We start from the raw sequence: 23,899 nt of genomic DNA, 5'->3' as shown, positions 1-23,899 counted from the left end.
AACACCCATTTGGCTTTTGGTAAGGTGCCAGTGGCGATTTCGAGTCGCGCCCCAAACCGGTGCGTGGGTGACGTAATGCACCTATGACAGGCCTAAATCTATGGTAATCATATGGAAATGTTTAGGACTATTGGATTAGAAAGCCTGACGTGTATCCCGATAAAGTGCACATAAAGTTACAAATACTGTTGTACTTACATAGAAGTTGAGACAGGAAGTCCTTTTCTTGCTCCTTAATCACAGTTACAATTTCTGAAATGAAAGGTCACCAATATGCACTATCCCACTTGTTTTTGCTGTGTTGGCCATGTGATATTTTCCTTTGACTGGCAGAACAATATGCTATAAACGAGTAATAGCTAATCAAAGAATGATTATTGACTCAGTAATAATCATTACAATTTATAGATATATATATATATAAATTATAATATATATTATAATACACCAACATGTTAGATCAGAAAATGTATCTTCTTTTTTAGAATCATAAACAATAAACAGTGGATGCTCATTCTATGAAATTATTTTGACAATCGAATCATTAACTTAATACCATTAAAATTATAAATGAAAGGGTCGCAGTAAGATCACTCTTTAGCACTGAACACACATAATATGAGTCCATTCATGAGTATCAGTGTTGTTTTTGTAATGTTGTCTTTCTTAATCAAACAAAGTCCTCATATACAATATCAGCTCACCAGAGTGCATGTTTTTATATAATCTTCTAAACAAATCTGGCAAAAATGTAATTCTGGGCCCCATAATCCAGATATTAATATAATGTAATCAAAATTAGGAATGAAAGCACTCATTTTATTAAACCTTCAGTAAAGCTCAGTGAGACAAATGTGTCTACAGATGACAACAGAAGTAATATTTAACGTAGAAAGTGTATTTTTATTATTTCAAACTTCTCCTTACATCTAGTAAGGCCTTCGCCTCATACCTGTCTCCCTTTTCCCTCTTCATATCTCCAATTACATCTACAAAAACTATTGATCCTGATATTGTGTTCCTCTCAGGTCTCCTTTATCGGTAAGAGCTGCCGAGGCGAGTTTATTTTTTGAGAAAGATGAGAGGGCGAATTAGCTGCAGATGGGTTAGAAGAGAGAAGAAAAGAAACAGGTATGAAGTAAACCTTTGATGTGTACCCATCTTCCCCAAGCCCCTACCGCCCCCTAATGCAACCCCCCTTTTCTAAATGCAACCAACAAAACAATCATTGGCTGGTTATTTACATGCACAGTAACCCCACTGCTCCCCCATAGACACACTAATGCCTGGTCCCAAAGCCATCTGCATCCCGAGTCAACCGCATTGCATGTACAGGAGGCTGGATTTATTTTCCTGAAAATAAAATATCCTGCAAACCACATTTAACTGTAAAGGACGATATTTTACATTTTCATTATTGTCCACAGATCCCATGAAAAGACCAAAATCAACAATTGACTAATCCTATTAACAGTTATTGTTTGGGCACTAAAGCCTGATACTTCTCATTCCTCAGTGAACTGCATTTCTGTCCAAAACTTTAATTTTAATAACAATAAAAAAAGTTTATTTTGAGATGATCCCACAGACACCATCTTGCTGCTGGAAGTACTCACGAGCGGAGCACATGGAAATACCCGGTGAAAAAAACAAGCACTATTTACTGTTATTTCAGTAACATTTGCTTAAATTTTCGGTGTTCAATTGGTTTGTCTTTAGTACATTTCTGTGACTCTTTTTGTTGAGATTTTTACTTCTTGGAACTAATTGGTTTGGACTTGACAGACACAAGCTGGTAAAGTTTGAAAGTTTTGAGAGAAGCATTGTTGGTTTTGGTGAATAATAAAATTTATGAAATATGACCCATCTGATCCTTTACGCAGTTCATCCTTTCTGTTCCTTCAGCTCTGTTTTACGGTGTCAGCAGCCCAGGTTAGTCGTGTAAAAGAGATTTAATTAAAACAGTGGTTTTAAAGGCATGGTAGGAAGGACAGATGGCTCTGGGAATGGGACTCGTAAGACTGCTCTAGTTCGACATCACCACATTCTAAAACGACAACAGGTACGAGCCGTGCCTCCATTTATTATGCGACTCCCCCCACCCCACACGCACACGCACCCAAAAAGAAATATTCACGGGGACACCGAGTGGTAAGAATCCATGGTGCCACCACGAAGCACCAGCCAGTATTGTGGTGTTGCACAATCACACACACACACACACACACACACACACACACACACACACACACACACACACGCACACACACACACACACACACATACATACATACACACATACACACACACACTTGTGGGAGTGTTGAGAGCTGGCAGTTTAGTGAAGTGTGTCTTCTGTGAATTGACAGAGGTGTCGCCAGCTCTTGTTCTCTGCATCTCTCTTCTCCTCCCTCCTCCTCCTCCATCTTATCGCACCACCTGACATGCTGGTTCTTCCCTGAGCTCTGTACATTCTATTCAGGGCTGCATTTTCTCTTTCTCAGACACGCACACACATGCACACACGCACACACGTCTCTCCCTCTGGGTGGGGTAAGTCCATTCCTCCGGTAAACTGTGACACACGGAGTGAGTGTAATCGAGGCACCCACTGCTTTCCATCCCCTGTGACACCGTCAGGGTTTGTCCTGAAGGGAGCACCACCAGCAGTTAACCAGCCCTGTGATGCAGAGAGGAGGAGATCAGGGGAATTCACACTGACACACTTCAATGTTAAGTGTACTCCATTGATTTTACACATCAAGTCTGATTTACATAATTATATACACTTCATATACACTGCACACACTTTGCATTTTTGCACTTTCTTTATTGTTTAATTTCCTAAATGAATACGCTCTACTGTTTTGTTGATTATTTTGCATTCCTGATATTTTTTGTGTCTTCTATGTAAGTTGATTGCTACTGTGACAAACTAATTTCTCCTTCGGAATAAATGAAGTATCCATCTATCCATCCATCCATCCATCCATCCATCCATCCATCCATCCATCCATCCATCCATCCATCTATCCATCTATCTATCTATCTATCTATCCTGTCATGAGGAAAACATTTAGTCTTCTGTGGTGTGTGTTTGAAAAAATAACCCTGAGAATTTCATTAGGGTTATCTCTGCTTGTGCTTGAGAGTTTGCATTACAAACCGGAGGTCTTAAAGTAATGTTCACTTAGGATGGCTTAATAAGAGTCGCATGCTGGGAAATGTAAGATGCAGTGTTTCTGGAGCCTGATCCACACTAGGGATTAAACGTCTGCAGAGCTTGGGCCACTGCTACATTAATTTCGATTTACCCCAAACTTTTATTTTATTTTTTTTTCTAAATTGCTGGTGTACCCCTTCAAAGAAAAGTGTTCAACAATAAGATCGAAAAGGGAAAATGGAGAATGTAATATGTATAACTCACGTGTAAAGAGGCTGCAGTTGCAGATGGGAGGACTTCTGAGGAGGCTGGTAGCCGTATGAGTCAAAGCCACCGATAAAATCAACTTCAAAAGGAGAAAGAAAGAGAAGAAGGATGACATCATTCCAATTTCCCTTAAATCTGTATTTATTTATTTTTTAAACCAAGTGTTGTATTTCAAGAACAGATTCTATTTTGACATGAGAGGTATCATAATGCGTTCGGTATACCTTTATTACACCGTAGAGAATCTGCACAGGTGAACCGATACACCATCTCTCTCACTGCTTCTATGTCACTGATACATTATTCTAAACTCTCTCAATCGATTCAGAGGAACAAACTTATGATGCCGGCTGAAAACGAAAATAGTCCCTGATTGTTTGCATCAGTGGAAATATAGACCACAAGTTAGAGATCTGTTTTCTCCAGATGCAATATTGCATTTCTTTCTTTCTTTGAAATATTGGCCATTATTAGTTCATTGCAGATGTATTGGTATGAGGCTGATATATTGGCCAATACAAAGCAAGAAGCAGAAACAGTGTTTACGATGTATAGTTTGCCACCCAAAAGTGTATTTCTTATAAATATTTACATAGATGTGTAAAATATCCCACTCACTTTATAAAAACAATTGAAGGAGTACTATATAATAATATTGGCATTGGCCACAAAAATCCCCAAACAGACAGGATATATAAAACAATTATAGAGACACTCATGGCCCTGAGACACATACATCTAAGAAAAAAAAAAAATATTGTCATCTATATTTGATTAAGCTTATGATGTCATATTCTAACTACCAGACTTAATTACCCCTGTTGAGTGACAGTGAAACACACGAGGGGAAGAATCATAAACACACACAGAAGGCACACCCGAGCCAAAGACAAGCACCAGGCAGCAGACAGACGGACACTCTTGACAGTGGGAATCTTCTGGCAGACACGTCCAATACAGACGGATCAGATAGAGCGCTCAGATCACCCAGAGGGAATCCTCTGGGTGATATCGCTTGACACGAGTCAGGCAGGGGAAAGAAATAAGCTAACAGCGCTCGCATGCAGAGACGTGGCCCGCTAACAAAAAGCCTCTCAACGGCGTGACACGAGTGAACCTGATCGGCTGAACAAGGCGCTGGAATCAGATCAACGAGATTTTAGGAGAAGACAAAAAGCACTCACAGCTGTCCTCGTCGTCCTGGAAGACTTTGCTCACGTAGCAGGCGTATACGAAGCCAAAAAGCTGTGAGAGAAGAGACGGTAAGACATTAGGTGAGTGTTGCTCAACAGGCTGAGTCACTGCCGACAAAAGAGTGTGTGTGTGTGTGTGTGTGTGTGTGTGTGTGTGTGTGTGTGTGTGTGTGAGAGAGAGATACGTACAGCCAATAGGACCTGAATCGCCGAACTCAACACCTCTATGTACTGGTAGTCGAGGAGACACCCAGAGACGGTGATGACATGGTGATCGTCAGGAGCCATGCGAGAGTCGAGCACTGGCGTTACCAGGCAACCAGGACCATGCTCCATCCACCACGAACGATGAAGAGACGTGTTGAACGTCATGAGAAAGTCCCGGTCCTGGAAACACAAAACACATGTGTGATTATTCTCGCTGTTGGTTTGGCTTTTGATTAAATGTCAAAATGTCAGAATAAAGTGAAAAACTTCACAAGAGCCAGAGCCGAAACTACACTGAGATTAAAGTGAGAAAAGCTGCACATCTTCTGATGTAAGAAGCTGGAACCAAAGATTATTTGACATTTTAGTATGATACAGGATATGAATTAGGGGGTCCCAATGTGGGGGTCAGGGCCCGTTAAGGGGTCTGTAGTGGCCATTCGTCCAATAAATCAAGAAAATAAACATAAATCAAAGGGCCACTGACGCACTGTGGGTATGTGGATTAAAAGAATGCATTGTCCAGCAGGATACTGTTTTTCTAAGAATGTATTTAACTAAACAAAACAAGCAAACAAACAAAAGAACAAAAGGAACTCTCCATGCTGCCTCTCCTGTGCTGGTCAAAAAAAAAACTAGGCCTACCCAGGTGCATGCTAGTCCTGTACCCGCCTACTCCTATATATAAACCCCAGGTGCCCACAGCATTACCCAATCAATAAACCAATAAACAATATAAAGACTAAGTAAACAACTACAAATAATTAAACTAAAAACTATCAAAAGAAAAAACTATCCTAATACATACAAAAATCGAACCTAAATAAGCAAACAACTAGAATAATTAAACAATACTACTTGCAAAATAACTTAATATCCAATAAATAGCTCCTACAGGGTCACTAGGTACATATTGGGGGTCACAATGCAAAAAGAGAAAACCTATTTCTGTTTCACAAAAAAAATTTTTATATAAATAAGTGGATAATTTTACATAAAGTATTCAAATAAAAAAATTGGAGAAGTAATAATTACTCTTCGGGTAGAACTCACCTGAGACAGGTTTCCTACTTCCAGGTAGAAACAGATAATGAACGAGTTCCAGCCCACCCAAAGGACCAGCCACACTGCATACTGCCAAACAGAGAACCAGATCAGTTTCTCTTTGAGAGCGACCACACACTCGTGCTGCATCAACGTAAGGTAAACAATAGCTGTGCGTCCTCAGAGGGTGGGGGATAATATACTCACAAAGATAAGGTATCTGAAGCGAAACTGCACGGTGCCGAACATGCCCAAGATGACGGCCATAATGTGCAGGAAGTTGGCCAGGATGGGAGCCCATTGGTAGCCCAGGAAATCAAACACTTGCCTCTGAAGGGCTGCCACCTATAGGACAGGGGGTGGGGGTCATACACACACATTAGAAGAAAATGCACACACACAGACACACACACACACACACAGCCGAGGACAAATACAACATACATGGAAAACACAACACACACAAGAGATCACGGTTACACATAGACACATACATACACAAATAAATACACACACAGACAGTGACAGGGACACATGCATAGGTCTGCCGCAGTTGTTTCCATGGTAACTGCCTGGAGCACCAGCAAGTCCAGTGACTGTAAAAGAGGAGCACCCACTAAAAGCTCCCCCAAACTAATGAGGATCTATGGGCCGAATCCTCCTGCCACACAACAACTCATCAGCACAGCAAACAATAGCCCGGATAACGAGCCCTCGCGCGGCTGTGGTCCAGGCCGGCATCGTTCTCACTCCAGGAATAGCTGGTACTGTCTCATATTACACACTTATTACATTTTAGAGGGATGTCTCAAGCTATTTGTAGGCACAATGAGCAGTTCACTTTAACTACAGAATGGAGACCAGATGGTGAACAGGGCCTCATGGCTTTGCCAGAATGGGACCAGCACCCCTCTCTTTACAGACAAGCCACCCTGACACCAAAGCTCACCCCTGGCCCTGCTCCCTCTGCTTCAAACACACACACACACACACACACACACACACACACACACACACACACACACACACACACACAATGTAGCATGGCACCCCAGCAGCTGCAGCTCAAAGCTTCTTGTTTGTGTGTGACTGTACAGAAAGGTTGGACAAAATTGCGTACAATGTGCGTGTGTGTGTGTCTGTAGCACGCTGCTCTAATTATATCATCATGGTGAGTGAGAAGAGTCAGCCAGCTTTGACCGTGCACGCGCACACGTACGCACGCACACTCACACACACACACACACACACACACACACACACACACACACACACACACACATACAAACACTCACCAACTGCAGTGAACATATCACCAGCAGCGTGCATCTTCCGTCGCACTTCCCCATCTTGGAGGGCTCAGGACGCGGCTTGGAGCCGCGGAGGCTCCGGGGGAATGACGGGTCCCCGGTCAGATCCAGACTGCCTGACCGTCTCAGCTCACACCATTCCCGGCTGAATAGACCTGCCCAAGGCAGCCGCCTCCTCCTCCTGTAGCGCTGGTCTGACCCTTCGGCTCACAGCGAGTGACCCATCTTGGCCGCTGGGTTTTTTTGTCGGTAAATACCAATCGCGAGGAGGAGAGGAGGAGTGGGTAAGGGGAGGTGTGTGGGGAGGAACGTCCACTTCACACCGGCCTGCTGCGGTCCGACCACCACCGACAACCGAGTCACCTCGACCACACCTTCCGGAGAGGGGACACACAAAGACACAAAGAGAGACGGAAAGCTGTCATAATGAGCCCCGGGCTGCAGACAGAAATGAGCATCATATGATACCGAATCACACGGAGGGGAGGAGGGGGCCACCCCGCAGTGTTACTACGGCTAACGTCTGGGCTACAAGCACTCCGCTACGGACACAAAGCAGCCCGTTGTGACTCACGGTTTTCTAGAAACGGACGAGTCCTCGTGCCCCGCTGCCCACGTCGGTCCGGTCTTCGTTAACCGTTCGGGGTAAAGGAGTCACGTTAACGGGCCGCTCTGCTCACCGGTACCGGGCTCCGTCGCTCCGTCTCGCGGTGCCTTTTGTCAACAATCGGTGCCGGGGCGGGCGCAGGAGGAGCCGGGGGGGTGAGAGGGGTAGAGACGAGGGGGTGGGGGCTCTCAGGGCTCTCCGTCACCGCGACCCCCTCGAGGAGGAGCTGCATGGATTCTGCAGACCCGCGTGCGTGCGAGCGCGCGGCCGATCGGCGGTCCCGCGAGGCGTTCGAAAAAGGAACACAAAAGAAACGGGGGGGGCTCGTGGCGCTGGAGGAGGTTCAGACAGCCGAGAACCATCGTCTGTGATCGCCTACCACTGCCGGAGCGAGGAGAGAGCCGCGGTCCGGCCCCTCGTCTCCTCGGCCGGTTATTCAGAGCGGAAGAAACACAATTAGCGGCCCCGACTAATCTCAGCTACTCACCGCGAGCAGCGGGACAAAGTGAGGGGGGGAAAGGTAGCCGCGGAAGCCATTTAACGATCAATGGAAAACAAAACGTGTGATCTAGTTTACGACCACATGTCTGTTTCTCCAAAAAAAAAACGAAAGCCTGTTCACCTTCAGCATGCAGTTAAATCGTTTTTCATAATGTAGCTTTTTCTGCACTGTAACTGCATTTATAGTTTATTATGTTTTGTACCTGTATGACATTTTATTCCATTTCAACTTTTAAAGTTATTATGTAAATCATTTTGAAATTGTATACAGAAAAAAACAAATTTCATTCAAATAGATGAAGTGACCCATAAACGAAGCCCTACTTAGCCAAGTAAACTCATGTTCATTGAACAATTAGACTGGAGAGACACAGCATGAATAGCTGCAGTCACATGCATGTAACTCTATATCGTGCTAATTAAACTGACCTAATTAACGCTAGATAGACTCATACAGAGCCTGACAAAATATCAACCCCTGCACCAAAACGAGACAGTACCAAGACGGAGACACACTATGAAATACCTTTTTAGAAATACATGTATAGAAGTACTTATAGTTAAATGTATTTATCTAAAAAGCAATAGTACTCACTGTTAACAATAGCCTCATTCCTTTACAGGTTAGATAAACAGTTAACTTCATCTCTTTACTTTCCAACAAGACAACACTATTGAATAATAAGATATTAAAAGTATGTCAACTACACTCTATAATATATTGATAACCATAAATGTTGATAGTAAAAACTGCAACGAATAAGGATACGATAAAGTGCGGGATAGCATAAAGATCCGTGAACTGAGATGCAGTTTATGGTTCATTTGATTGAAGGGCATTAAATTGCACATCGAATAAACTAAAACGTGAACTTTTTTCACCTAATTTTCCTTCAGAAACCTTTATCTCCAACCAGAGAGGATGGTCCAGATCGACTAAGATGAGTGTTGGTCTCCTTGTGTTTTTTTCCTCTAAAAATGTTAAATGCTGATTTACTGTCAATTGAGACTATTTTGCTCAATTGATTCCCGTTTGGCACATTTAAACTCCTGTAGAGAATCAGTCAGCTGTAATGGACAAGTAATTGTGAACACATACAAGGAATTTGACTCCAGTGTTTTAACTGCTTTCAAAAAGGTACATGAAAATAAACAATGTACATGAAAATACACATACGGCTAAAAACAGGGACCCCAAATCTGTAACGGGTTGACATAAACATCTGAAACCTACAAATGGCTAAGAGTGCCAGGACAGAATAATGATAATGATGTGTTAACCTGTGAGAAGAACATCAGTTTACTCTTGTTGTTGGATAAAACCAGCAACAAATAGCACCTAAAACTATGAACACTCATAATAATGAATCTCACAAACACATTTTAAAGAATACTCAAGTTTATTATAAAGAAACAAATCAACATTTAAAAAAAAAAAACAAGTCATGGCGGAGCTGGTTGTGACTGATAATAAACTTCAAACACACGTCCTGAGGTTGTTCTGTGACAAGCTGAAGCTCATGAAATTAGAGAGACTCCTAACCCACCGTCGAACACCACCCTTCCACTTCTAAGGCAGGACACACACGCACACCCTCTCCCCCACCCACATACATACATTCGCTCACAAACAAACACTCTACTGAATTTCTCCCATGTAGAGCCTCTTGTCACTGGCGCAAGACAGTACTATGTAGAGGGACAAAGAGAAAAAGATTGTTAGTCATTTTTTGTAACTACTGGCAGCCTCAGGTGAACTAAGCAGTGAAGTCAAATGAACACATAGAAAATAAAGCATTTACAGTGGCAAGACCACATGATGTATTATTCATATTATTAAATGATCTTCCCTTCAGATATCCCGTCTCCCTACTCAACGTAACATAATGGCATCAAGTCTTTAAGTATCTGGAGTTCATTCTTGTCACATGCAGTACAGTGTAACCAGAGACTAAAGCCGTAGTTTGACTCACCTATAGGCTCCTCTGGGTGAAAGGCCACTTCATTGACAGAGCCGGCGTGGCCCGGCAGCTTGTAGAGGATTCTACGTGATGTGGTGTCCCAGATATACACAAATCTATGAACACATACAAGAAAACAGAGAGAATGACTCATGATGCGAGACGGCGCAAAGCAGAGACAGAAGAGACTAAAGGATTACAACAAGTTATGCTGTCATTGGTTGAATTATATAGAAGCTGAAAGGGGTAAATTACGAAGAGAACTTTACATCTTTCTTGCAACTTAAGAGGGACACTTTTCTAGTACATGAACCTGAGAAATAATGTATTTATTATATAAAAAGTAGTACAAGTCTGGACACAAACTAGGTGGGTTTAATGCATGTGATGTCTTATTTTGAAGTTTAATAAAAGCACGACCTCTTAAAATACATATATGGGTTAACAAATGAGGTTATGATGAAAATGTATATATGATCTATGTGTGTTTACGAATACTTATATATTTTATGTTTATTTATAGTTGTTCATATATTGGTAAGTGTATGCATGTATATATGCATGTATATATTTTAAAGTACATTTTTTTAGACCAGAAATATTCTATACATTCTTTCTATACACAAATTCTGAATATTTGTGTATGCTTTATTTTTCTTAAAACAATAGAAGACTATAGAATGTAAAAAAAAAATATATATATGTGGGTCTTTAGTCAAGGACTTTATCTCTTAATAGAAGTTAAAAGATTTTATAAATCACAGTCACAAAATGAATTTCCCCTGAACTCGATAGACCTTTAGCGTATGCGTGTGCAAGAGCATGTAACAGAGGGTGAAGTGTGCGTTTTGTTGTCTCTCACCTGTCGGCTGAGCCGGCAGCTATCTTACTGCCGTCAGTAGACCAGGAGCACCTCAGCAGATTCTGAAAGACAGGACCAGATGTCAGAAACTGCTTTCGCAACCGTACTAAACTTGAGCTGCTGTCACAGAAATAAGATGCACTTTTAACGGGACGAAAGCACCGAGTGCCGTTTATTAAGTGAGAAAGTGACATGTTTGGATGGCTTTTTAGGAAAAGGGATTTTTGAAAACAACAACCTCTGCTAGGAGGTGAAAACCATATCCCTTCAAGTATTTTCCCAAATTAATAGAATTCCTCATCCTTGATCAACAGTGGAGAGACTTATCAGCGCTGTAAATTCAAGTAGATATATATGGGATCAGATAGTTATTTATGTTACCTTCTCAAAGTTGTGAACGTTGCCCTGGAAAATCTTCACGCATCTCTCCTTGGGTGCAAATGGTCGGACATCCCAAATACGCACTATACAGAGACAAAAGCCCCAAAAAGGATTCAGCCAGAGAAGCTTCAGTGTTATGAGCTGAGAAAAGGCATTTCGTATCCTGTAAATATACACACAAACATCCTACCTGTGTTGTCCATGGAGTTTGAGAGAAGGTATGACCCCTCAGAGCTCAGGCTGAGTCCAGTTACTGAGTCACCATGGCCGTGCATATTGTATATCAGCTTGTTCTGCCTCAGGTCCCACACCTGCATAACCCAAAAAAAAAAGCAGTTTTTGACAGGGTTCATACAACAGGACATCTATATGCAATCTATATGCTTGTATGTAGAGAACAAAATGTAGAACCAGTTGTCATGATTGAGGTTCATTCGCACCCCATTGAGTCCAGAGAAAGAAAATGAAAAATGTTCCGACTACACATGAACACACTAAAACGGAGTAATGAAACACAAAAGTAATTTGCGCCTTCAACAGAAGTGTGAGCATTGAGCAATCATTTGTTCCTGCTGTCATCACAGTGGTTAATATCCACAGCCTTTCTTTTAATCTGTAACAAAAGCTAACGGCACAGTTGGACTGTTTGGATTGATCTAATTTTTTTTATCTTATAGGAAACCCCCTCTATGGTCATAACTGTGGTACTTTGTACATCCAGAAAAAAAACTGGGTACTCAGACTTTCTGACTTCTCAACTGGGTTGGGTACACAGGCTCCTGATATATTTCCATCTAAGCCACAGATATTTAAGACTGCCCATGGATGAAAAGTAAAAGCTTTGTAAATTCTTGCACCATGCAGAACATGCCATCTTGGAAATATGTTGATGTCTCTACAACCAAATGCATTTCCAAGACTTCTTCATAGTGGATAGAAGGCTTTCCATGGTGAGTATTTTCCAGGTGAACTGGACGATAAAATGTTGTAAAATCATAAATGTTGAGATGTCGTCAATAGCAGACACTGAACAACCCAATTTTGCCATTTTGAGATGTTTTGCAAAAGCTTTTCCCAGACCTATAAAAAATATATTTTTTTAAATTACTATTGTCAATATTTTGCTAGAGATAACTGTATGAGATTAGCGTGAAGTTGATTTGTCGTTATACTGCTTTTCCAAATTTTGCCTACATCCACATGTATTGATGTCTTAACAGCTAATTTGAGTCGCTCAAATCTGATCAGGATATTGTTTAAATCATTGAGTGAAAATCTTTTTCCAGGACGTTATTATTTTCAGTGTAATTTCCAGGTTCTCTGTTCATGCTGGAGCCCAGTACCTTGATGTCATTGTCGATGCCTCCCGACAGGATCTGGTCACTGGTGTCATTGAATGTGGCCGCGAGCACCTGGTAGGTGTTCTGGAAAGTGTGGATTGCCCCTTTCTTACGAATGTCCCACAGCTACAACAGTGACAAACACATATAGAAAGATAAACATCAGCGTGATCAGACCAACAACTCAACTGGAGTATATCCTTTTCTAGAGTAGTCTTATTATTATTAAGACGTTATTAAGACGAGTGAGTGAGTTAAATCTCAAAAATATTTTAGGTCAATTAACTAGGGCCGAAATTATAATTAAATATCTACACAGACCAGTTTATTTACACTTATTTGCAGCTGGAAGTCTTACCTTGACTGTCCCGTCATCGCTGCCAGTGCAGAGGAGCTGGGGCCCTCGGCGAGCCGGGTAGCAGGTGTTAACAAAGGAGGTGTGGCCCTTCAGGCGCTTGATCCTCTCACCTGTTTCACTGTCCCACACACCTACAGTCTTGTCTGTGCTCGCCGAAAACAGCATGCTGAAACACACAGCAGGAAAACAGTCGGTCAACCCTTTATTCACACATTTATCAACCTGCACGAGAAACACAAGTTTGAAATGTCTCTTTGCCGTAACTTCAGCCAGCGAGTTGGCCTGAATATTGATTACAGACGCTGGATTTAACGGCTTCACATTTGCTTGGTAGCTTGCTTTGGACCAATATGAGTGATGAATAGCTGATACCATATATTACCCAATATTTGCAGCTACTGTAACAAAGTTGTATTCTAAAAACTGTAATTTAAAAAAAATCCCAAGGAGTGTGTGTTACTAATAATTGTTGCATGTAATTAAAAGAAAGATGACATGTCAAATTAATACAATTTAACACCTCCATATACAGTATACACTAGTATTTGACAAGCTCCGGCACCAAAACAACAACTTAAAAGTTTGGACTCATACCGGACCAAAGATACAAATATAAGTAATGAATTGTAATTAAAAGATAACCAAGAATAAAACTAAATCACATTGTAGGTGTTCAAGACAGTATGAAGTAGACAACATCACATTGTATCCAAAAAACTTCCCATACCTACTCAGACTCAAGTTATTTATTCACCCACAATGTCTCGAGTTACGCTATCCATTTTGTGAATAAAGTTGTGTGTTCATTTTTTCTTCATACCTGCCATCTGTGTTGTAGTGGAGCTCCATCACTGCTCCAGTGTGGCCTTTTAGAGTGGCATAATTGTCACAATCTCCGTATACATTCCACATCACTGCAGTAAAGAAACAGTGCATAGGTTATTCACAGTAACAGAGTATAAATACATTTTACAAAGTTTGTGTAAACTGGATGATTGTCTTTCATTTTTAATATCTTACATATGAGCCTGTCAAATCCGGAGGAGGCCAGCGTGGCTCCGTTGGGGTGAAACTTGCAGCAGTAGACTTCGCCCTCGTGGCCAGACATCAGCATGATGGGAGCCTGCAGGCTGGAGCTTCGTGGGGGACCCTGTGGGAGACACAGTGAAGGTCAAATATAGTGGCTGTCTGCCTCTGAGGTTAGGGTTGGATTAATTGATATATAGTCAGCTGTAAAACCACAATAAGAAGTACCTCTTACAGCATTCGAGCCTAATGGCCCAATATTAGCTTACCAATGGTATATGTCACACTGTGTGACTCAATAAGAAACAGTATCCTCTTCTTGTAGCTCTTAAATATCACTATCAGCCACAAAGATCCAGAAATGGCTGAACTATGTTGAGTATCAATAGTATCTAATGAGGCAACTATATAAAATATGAAGAATATTAAGAGGTCAAACAAGGCAAACTGACATTTTAAAAAATTGCAGATATCCGACATGGAGCTTAGAGCAAATATGTAATGTAAATGTTGAAGCCACAGCCTCCAAATAACCATAACCCTTAATCAGAAACTCAACAAAGTAAAGAAAGTTCAACAAAAATAAACATGAGAAACACCACAAATGTAGGATTTATTTCAAGAGTATTCTATTAGACTGAATTAGTTTTAGCGAGGTGCAACGTTAGCTAATAAAGTGGAGTGTACTTTACAATAACAAGGCCTTCTCTCAACATCATTAGTGTGTCTCACAATCTGTTCCCTCCTGTTGATGTTCGCCACAGCGGACTACAAACATTTTAGGAGGGAACGCTAATATGACTCGAGAACTAATGTGAGGGGCATCTACAACAATCCTACCAGACAATTGTCATGAAATACATTGATATCTAAATATGCAAGACCTTGCTAGTCCTAGCTGAACATGGTTGAACATTAGAAAGACACATTACAGGATTTCCTGCCTTAAATTAATCTAAAAATTGCGTTAAGCCAGCAATACAGTCCCGTATGTGCACCTATAGAACATGTTGGGTAACTGTGTGGTAATTAATGCGGGTCTGTGTGTTTTGATCGCCTCGAACAATTTGCTCCTCGTACTTCTCTCGTCACCGGGTTGCAGTAGCGTTACTCTACGTACCATCGCCACGAGTTGCTGAGACTGCGCCGCCGCCACCAGCTCTGTCCGGGGCCGCTTCACGGCGGTAGGAACCACCGCCATGTCCGCTGCTCTCTTCTTGGGTTCAATCATCCTGATTTAGGCAATACAAATCAGGAAAACCGTTGAATTGAATGGTAGGATGTATATAAAAATGAATGGTCGTCCTTAATGGACGGACGTCGAGCAACGGAGTGCAGACGAAGAGCATAAATCTACTTCCGCTGGCTACGAGGCCTGTGATTGGTCGAGGCCGGCACCGACTGCGCTGATTGGCTGACACGGCTTGTTGTTGAACTGATCTGCTCCGGATGTAAAACTAAACCAACGCTGCTAATACGAAAGGTAACGTACTATTTTATTTGTATATTCATATTTGATCGCGCTACATGCATACTTGCCGTACGGGGATCAGTTATCATGTTGACGTTTGTGTATGTTTGGTTGACCAGGTTAGCTAGCTCAAGACAACGCTTGAATCTGTCGTGAGCTAGTTTAGCTTAGCTCGCTAACGTTAGCACAACATGCTACTATTCACTTTAAGCTTCGCTGTTACAGCAGATGTAAAGTGAAGTTAACTCACACAAGTTTATACCTGAGGTCCCGTTACACACAGTTCTACTCTCTGAATCTCATAGTACTCGACTATATTGTGTCCCTAAGAGAACTGAACAATATAGGAAGAAAAATAACGTTTCTCTGGAAGTGAGGGATTCTTTAAATTATTTCTAATGTAACATTTCAAAAAGGGATTAACCACTGAAAAATGCAATGTTCTTAAACGTAACTTTAACTAGTTTTGTGTTGTTGAGACCCCTCTAAAATTGCCGGGAGTCCTCTATATTCACCCAGTTATCTTTATTTCAACAAATGCAGTTACTTACACGACAAAAACAAACCAGTCAAAAGACAATTAATAGGTCAAATTACAAAATGCAACAAGAAAATGTAGTTTCGAGTATTGTTATTATTATATTTTGCATTTTGTTATCCTATCAATTGAAGTAAATCATAATTCTAAACATATATAACCATCAAACAATTTTAACATGCATATCATTTGCTTTTTGGAGGGGGTTAGCAATAAATTAATACAATAGGTTATACAGTTAAATCAGAAGGAATGCAGTAAATCGATATTATATAAACGAAAGTGAAGATTTTCTTATAAACCTGTTTAAAGATTGTATCCTGTTAAAATGTAAACTGTTCCGAAATTTGAATTGGACACTGATGTTATGTATGTTTTCTGTAACTCTCGTCCCCAAACAATTTTTAGATTAATCTACAGCATTACCTAAAAAACCTTAAATCTAAAGAAAAGAAAGTTCTCTCCTATTTTGATGATACTACAAATTATAAAAAATGTCAATTTTCTAGATCCATTCATTGATATCTGTGGTCCACTTCCACTGAGACTATGTCTGACAGTGATGGCCACGCACAAGAGCCATCTGGACTGGAAGGTCTGCCACCAATATATAGCATTGCCAAGGGAGAGGTGGTGTCTGTGCAGACCTACGGAGCCTTCGTCAGACTGCCAGGATACAAGAAAGAAGGTAGGACGTTTTTATATTTATATTTATATAGAATGTTTTTGTAAACATTTACAAAGGTCAAAAAAAATAATTCACAATTGCAAATTGAGCCAAACGAATTACAGTAATATGAAGAAATAGTGCTGTAAAAGAAGGCAGTAAACACTACAAAATATAGTAAAGTAAGTAGCAAAGAGAACATCTACAGTAACACAGACTATTTTAATAAAACATACTGCCAGTAAAAAAGAGATGGGATTTTGGCCAGAGCCAAAAGCAAATGCCGTAATACAGGAACCATGGTGCATAGTGCCTGTGTCAGTGTAAGACAGCGCTGTCTCAGCGAGCTTTAGGACAAGAGACCGCCAGCCATCTTCTTTACATGATGCAACGAGAGTAAGGTTTCAACATTACAAGAAGAGATTGGATAATTATCAGTTCTGTTAAGTAGCCAGTATCCTGCAATCTGTGAGCGTGACACAGCATATACCATATGTTTTATATGTTGACTTATTTTTTTATATATTGGCAAAGTCACACAATTTGAGTTTTGTGACTTCCTAATAAGTCCTAATACGTGTGGAATGGTTTGTGGAAGGCCAGGGTTGTTAAGAAGTGGATCAGATTGATCAGAATCAGAACCATTTATTGCCATGTATGTTTTCACATACAAGGAATTTGTCCTGGCAGGAGGTGCATAACATTTAACAATAAACATTTAAGGATAAACAAAGTGCAATAATGGGAAGAATATTTACAATTTAAATCTACTATTCTACAGTAGAATACAAAATTAAAATAAAGTGCACAGACAACAGATGACAGTACTTGAGGTGAAATGTAAGTGTAGTGTGAAGGTGACAAGTGTATTTAAATATGAGGGATGTGCAGGGGAGTGACTGTTAGGAAATTGTCGGAAGTGGAATGTCATCTATATGATCTATATTTACACCTGGGTTACTTTTTCAATAATGATTTGTCTTGGCACAATTTCCCTTGACCTGCATGTCAAACTGAAAACCTGCTGCTCATTTTCACCACTGGAGGGCGAACTGAGCAAAGTTAACAGAGGTAGAAATCAGCATCTGAGCAATGGTGTTTATTTTCTGACTCTTTATTTTGTTGTTTAATGTTTTAAGTTTTAACTTTGAAAGGAGTTCATGAAAAATGTGAAAAAACAGCATTTTTTTTTGTCTTAAATATTTCAAAAACAAAATGTTTGACTCTTGATGGCATAAGGCTTATCTTTCATTGTTAGCAAAACAATACAAATGTGCGTGTCCTTATCCTTTTGACGGCAATTTCTGCTCAGCATTTTATGTGTTTAAAAAAAAAAGATTGATATTTACACTTTTTCTCTTACACATACAGGCCTGGTGCATGTGAGTGAAATGTCAGCCACACGCATTGAGAGTGCCTCAGAAGTTGTCGATATGGGGGAACAGGTGTGGATTAAAGTCATTGGGAAAGAGGTAACAACACACACACACCTACCTACCAAGCTGTGTCAGTGAAATGAGCAGGATGACTGCAGCTCTGTTTCCTGTCTATCAGATTCGCGACGACAAGGTCAAGTTGTCCTTTTCAATGAAAGCTGTCAATCAGGGAACTGGGCAGGACTTGGACCCAAACCATGTCATGGCAGAGTATGTGCTTATGGATCTGTCTGTCTGTCTGTCTGTCTGTGTGTGTTTGTGTGTGTGTGACTTATGATTTATTTATTTATTTTATGTGTGTGATTGCAGGCAGGAAGCAAGGCGACGTAAGCAATTTAGAGATCACACAGGCAACAGGATCACACTGGAGGCTGTCCTCAACACGACGTGTTCAAAGTGCGGCTGCAAGGGTACGACAATAACACAAACGAAGAACAAAAGTCCTATCTCAAAAGAACGAAATCACAGAGACTGCATTTGGTTCCTACAAAATCTACTGCGAAATTATTCTTAAAATCCCTTTGACTCTTTTTCAGGTCACTTCACAAAGGACTGTTTCTCTGCTCCGGGCTTGCAGTACGCTCTGTTACCGGACGAGGACGAGGAAGTTCCACGGCAGCCACAACCACCGACCACCTCAGTTGCACCACAGCCAGAGTCAGGCAAAAAGAAGAAGAAAAAGAAGGTATTGACCTTCTTTTTCTTCTTCTTTTTGCACATTAATGTATTGCATGGCCATCACTTCCTTTTTTCCCAGTCTCTTCTTGGGTCTCTTTCGAGTCATCTGACGCAAAAAAAAACAGGTCTCTTCATGACAACGTGTGTCTGTGGTTGCTTACACATGACGGCTTCATTCAACTGTTAATGTGTTGCCGAAAGAATCCAGTATAATATATTGGTGATATAATGAAAAATATGTTTTTGTGATTGGGTTTCCAGGAGAAGAAAATGAAGAAAAAGAGGGAGAGGAAAGAGTCAGAGAGCGGCAGCAGCAGCAGTGGCGAATGCAAAACCAAGAGGAAGCGCCATGAGCACACTCATGACAAAGAGGACAAAAAGAAGAAGAAACATAAGAAACACAGATCACACAAACACAGCTGAGACAGCCACACAACTCAAACACACATCTTCAGTCACACACACTGCAGCTATCAAACAGACGCAGAAGGGGAAGGGGATAGCAACAGACTTCAAGCTGTGAAATAATAATCTCTCCCAACGACAGCTCATGATAAAAAACCTTCATTCATTTGAGTGAAGGAAGGTTCATGTTATTGGAAGCACATTCAGACTTCTTGTCAAGTTTATAGAATCAAAATAAGTCAATGGGAAAAGTGCTGCAAACACAAAAATCTGGTGACAAGCCCCACTTGTCCTAAAGTAACCCCTGGCTCCACCACAGGGAGGAGTTTACACATCACATGTAACCGTTATGACAGCAAGTGGATACCCCCCTTGGATTCCAGATATTGTTGACAGCTATCAGGTTTCATCAAGTATTTATTAAGAAGACAATGAAACTGAATCTTGGGAGGGGTCTAACATTAAAAACCTTTAAATTATCCACATAGAGAAAGCTGCACACCTACACGCACGCACACACACACACTCAGGAAGTAGTATAGACAAACTGGACGTGTAATGCAGCACAAGTGAGCATGACAGGAAGCTCACGCTGTGATGATATCCTGAAGTTGTCTGCCGCTTATTGTCCGTTTGTGTGTACATCAACGCGTGTTTGTGTCCATTACACACAACCCTCCTTCCTGCATGACGACTGTTAACTCCATTAAAGGTGTTTTTTTTATTTGTGGACATAAAAAATGCCTCTTTGTTCTTAGACCTGGAACTCGTAATGTTGCATTTAAAGTAAGTCCACCGGGGACAGAAACACAAAAACAAACAACAGGAATGTTCAGGTCGGGTCTGGGCCACCTTGGGGGTCATATAACGGTAACGTGTGCCAGAATAGGTCTGAGCCAAGGTATTTGCACAACAGGTCAAAGTTGACGGAGAAGCTTTTTTCTTTCCTTTCAAATGATTATCCATCTTGTTTTTATTAAGTAAAACAAGATTGAGTGACGTTCAGGAATCAGCATCTTGTTTCTCTTGTGCTGTATTGACCTGAAAGCTCTCACTGTGGAGAGATCGCTTCCAGCTGCAGTGACATGTCACCAGTGCTCAACATTTGCTCAACTTGTGTTACAATGTTTGATTTGGGGGATGTGGAAGGTTCTTTTGCCCATTTCCTAACATTCTGCTTTTATAACGGAATAACTCATTTATCTCATTACATTATGTTGGATGGATTTGGAAAAGAAAACATTAAAAACAAGAGAATTGTCAACCTGGTTTATAAAATGATGACTTTTTAAATTGATAAGCCTAAATCATGCCTTCACTTCATTGTCACCTGAATGTATTCATTTGTTTAACATCCAATAAGAACTGTTAAACATGGAGCAACATACTCATTCTGCACTCTCGCATGATACAGTCCACATAGAGATCTGATTTTTCAAACAAAGCTGAAAAAAGATATTTAGATGAAATTGATATTATATTTAATACATTTGAGTTACCTGACTATTTTAAATGGCACAAATGGCCAATTTGAAAATTCAGCCTTAATATCACAATAAAACCTCTCCAACTTTGCTTTGCTTAACTTTATTAGCATCAGTCTGCACAGGTGATGTGCAGATGTTGTGATACGGTTTGCCAGATGTTTTGGGCTGCAAATGCCTCACTCCAAAGAGATCTTTGCTCAAAACAAGACTGCAGTCCTTCTATAGCAGCTCTGTGAGGCTGTGCTAAATGTTAGTATGTTAATGTTAATAGGTTCACAATGGTAATATGCCCCCTGTCCACCATGTAAGCATGCTAACATGTTCTAATGTCCTAGCATTCTGGTTTATATGTAAAATAGAATTGTGTGAATATTTGTTTTTGATTACTTTCTATAAATATATATATATCAACGGTTTTAACCCTGTAGATGGGAAGGCCTTCATAGAAATGTTCGATAGTATATCTCAGCAGAAAAAAATAAAATGGCTGCAAGTGTGAATCCATTCAATACAAATGTAATATGAGCATTTTCAATGTTCAGGTTGATCTTTTAATTCTTTATCTATCACTCTTAGCTATGTATATGTAACCGTTCTGTGCTCTTGATTTTTGTGTTTACTTTCTTCCTAAACACAAATATGTGGAAATAGTTAAAGTATGTTTTGTATTTAATACAAGAAGGCTGTACTCAAATCTCTTATTTTGGCATTGTGTATTGGCCATCCTTTTCTGGTGAACACTTCTCTTCAGGGAAACTAATGGTTAGTTAGCATGAGACATGGACCATCATGGGCCCTTTCACCCTGCCTCTAGTTGGCAGTCAGTCACCACCACATGATGACATCAATCCACTGTGGAAGAGAATGATCCAAATTTAGAAACCACGCACACCAAATGTACAAGTAAAGGATATAACCGTACCCGCTCACCTACAAGCTTTGACTGAACTTTCCCCTCACCAAGCCAAGGGCAAGATACACACTCCGATTTTCACACACAGGAGCTGCTGAAGAGCTATAATTAACTGAGTCCCTGTAAAACCAGTCGGGATGGAAACTCTTCTTTGAACATACTTGTACATGCACTGTGAACACTAAACTCTTTTTAGCCCCGTTGTTTTCTTTGGGACAGACGGCTCTGATTGGACAGACAGGGAGCTTTGCTGTGAAGCCTTTGGCTGAAACTCCCTGACTGAAACTTTACAGCCTAATTTACATTACACGTTTATAAAATGATAGAATAAATCAGTATCATGGGAAAGTTGCTCGGATATGTGCTAATTTACATCCCAGTTGAGTAAACTTCATGCACCTACCAACTGCCAGGTAGGATCACTCAATACCTCAAGAAAAAACAGATCCCCAGAAATTTCACATGGTTTTACCAGTTGGTTCAACAGTGTAGACACTTTTATTTTTTTCAGGCCACAGTAGGTAAGCTTTTAAATTCAAAGACATAGCCACAGTGCATAACACATTTTTTTTTAAACCACAAAAAAAAACTGCTGGACTGGATCTTTAGAGAAAAAAACACAACAAATCATTGGAATTTATTCAGTGTCTCTTGCAGGAGGAACAGCACAAAGTAAAGAGAGGTCACAGTCAGCAGTAAAGTTAATACTGAGCATACAGTATGAGAGGACATTGAGGGGAATCCGCAGCAGCCATTCAAAGGGTTTGCTTGACTGGGTTCAAGTGGTGTTAAGGAGTTTGGGGTTGCAGGGCTTTAGCTGAGGCGAGTAGATGCTGGAGGGAGGTTTCAGGTTTAGGTTTCACTCTGCTTTCACGTAGTGACGTGTGGAAACGACATCCTCCATTGTGAGTGTCTGTGATGGAGAGAGAAAGACAGTTAAAATACAAGGAAAAACACACATATTGTACAGTGTATTTAGTGAGAGCACTGACCAGTGTGAGGGCGCTGCCTTCGACGCTCCTAACCAGACTGGTCTCTTTGCCGTCCCACTTCTGTACGTGCACCAACTTCCCATCCTCTACTTTTACAAGAGACTGCAGAAAGACGACAAACAGAGGGAGCTTATTACATATAAGTGTAGAAAATCATACGATCGTGAATGAATGTTTGAGCGCCGCCTTGACCAGCTATAACAACAAAAAATACTTCTTATTTAGCTAATAAATGTAACTTTAGCTGAACAATGACCTCTGTGGTCAGACGTAACAATATCAAGATAGTGGTTCATGCTAAAACAGGAGTTTCGTAATATAAGTGAACTGACTCAGCTGACCATAAGTCAAAAGTCAAAGTCAGAGTGAAGCAGCAAAACCCCTGAATTAACCCCTAACTAATTGCTTGTAAATGTTGCTTTTTAATTGTAAAAGGAAGACTTGTTGACTGAATATAAACTCTTGGACCGATAAGGTTACGTGAAACATGTAGCAGCACATTCATCCTGGATACCCACTTAATGCAGTAAGCTCACAATAACCATTTTAACTTAGATGAAACTCAACATGTCTCCATCCGGTGGATAAATTGCTATACTGCACCTATCTTCATGCCATTTTGCTTTAAAGCAGCCCGGTGATGGTCGACTAGACCAATGGGTTCTGGGTTTTATTAACGGTAACACGCATAGAAATCTGATCGATTGGTATTCTAAAAACAAAACCAAAAACAGTTGTAATACAATTAAATGAATGCCTATTGTAACATGTAATTAAAGTAAACACATTTTACTACCTAAGAACATGAGTGTATACACAGGTTGTGATATGGTTTGCAACTGCATCACTTCACTGGGATATTCACTCTCCAGAGTGGACATAAATCAAATCTGTCTTTTATTTTATGTTCCATATTGATGCTTACACATCGGCAGAAATCGCACTAATGTGACCGTTGTTATGATACCAAGATTATTCTAATAGACCTTGTAGTTTCTATTCGTTTTGTAATTAATGTAATAATGAACCATTAGCTAATAATCTAACATTCACATGGGTACTTTTACATTTGGTACTTTAATGGCTAAATGT

The 23,899-nt window shown here is 40.5% G+C and overlaps 4 protein-coding genes across 5 annotated transcripts in view; 1 reads left to right on the top strand and 3 right to left on the bottom strand.

The window, feature by feature from the left end:
* Positions 1-3,423: 3,423 nt before the first annotated feature.
* nkain1 (sodium/potassium transporting ATPase interacting 1) lies at positions 3,424-7,291 on the bottom strand (the record flags this gene model as incomplete). The annotated part of the gene is made up of 6 exons (XM_079232017.1): positions 7,170-7,291; positions 6,082-6,219; positions 5,884-5,964; positions 4,813-5,010; positions 4,615-4,675; positions 3,424-3,509 (listed from the first exon to the last, which is right to left on the bottom strand). The coding sequence occupies exons 1-6, from the start codon at positions 7,221-7,223 to the stop codon at positions 3,424-3,426; spliced, it is 618 nt and encodes a 205-aa protein (XP_079088143.1). The 5' UTR covers positions 7,224-7,291.
* A 2,464-nt stretch (positions 7,292-9,755) lies between these two features.
* Positions 9,756-15,451, bottom strand: snrnp40 (small nuclear ribonucleoprotein 40 (U5); the record flags this gene model as incomplete). 2 transcript variants are annotated; one of them, XM_079232205.1, is made up of 10 exons in its annotated part: positions 9,756-9,981; positions 10,266-10,369; positions 11,116-11,177; positions 11,497-11,579; positions 11,687-11,807; positions 12,840-12,962; positions 13,195-13,360; positions 14,015-14,108; positions 14,215-14,344; positions 15,341-15,451. In XM_079232205.1, the coding sequence occupies 10 exons, from the start codon at positions 15,449-15,451 to the stop codon at positions 9,932-9,934; spliced, it is 1,044 nt and encodes a 347-aa protein (XP_079088331.1). In that variant the 3' UTR covers positions 9,756-9,931. The 2 variants fall into 2 exon arrangements, with proteins under 2 accessions (XP_079088331.1, XP_079088332.1); XM_079232206.1 differs by having other exon boundaries at positions 15,350-15,451.
* Positions 15,452-15,671: 220 nt separating this feature from the next.
* Positions 15,672-20,622, top strand: zcchc17 (zinc finger, CCHC domain containing 17). Its single transcript, XM_079231724.1, has 7 exons — positions 15,672-15,703; positions 16,739-16,917; positions 18,268-18,368; positions 18,451-18,542; positions 18,642-18,742; positions 18,869-19,017; positions 19,272-20,622. The coding sequence occupies exons 2-7, from the start codon at positions 16,779-16,781 to the stop codon at positions 19,431-19,433; spliced, it is 744 nt and encodes a 247-aa protein (XP_079087850.1). The 5' UTR covers positions 15,672-15,703; positions 16,739-16,778; the 3' UTR covers positions 19,434-20,622.
* A 1,668-nt stretch (positions 20,623-22,290) lies between these two features.
* Positions 22,291-23,899, bottom strand: part of fabp3 (fatty acid binding protein 3, muscle and heart) — a 3,754-nt gene continuing 2,145 nt past the window's right edge. Inside the window, exons 3-4 of the mRNA XM_079231616.1 lie at positions 22,808-22,909; positions 22,291-22,728 (exon numbers count right to left, since the gene is read on the bottom strand). Of these exons, the coding sequence (XP_079087742.1) occupies positions 22,675-22,728; positions 22,808-22,909 (156 nt within the window). The 3' untranslated portion in view covers positions 22,291-22,674. The remainder of the gene's footprint in view (positions 22,729-22,807; positions 22,910-23,899) is intronic.

This window comes from Taurulus bubalis (genome assembly GCF_910589615.1).
Source record: "Taurulus bubalis genome assembly, chromosome: 16".
Taxonomy (NCBI): Eukaryota; Metazoa; Chordata; class Actinopteri; order Perciformes; family Cottidae; genus Taurulus; species Taurulus bubalis.
This window is presented reverse-complemented; position numbering and strand designations above follow the sequence as displayed.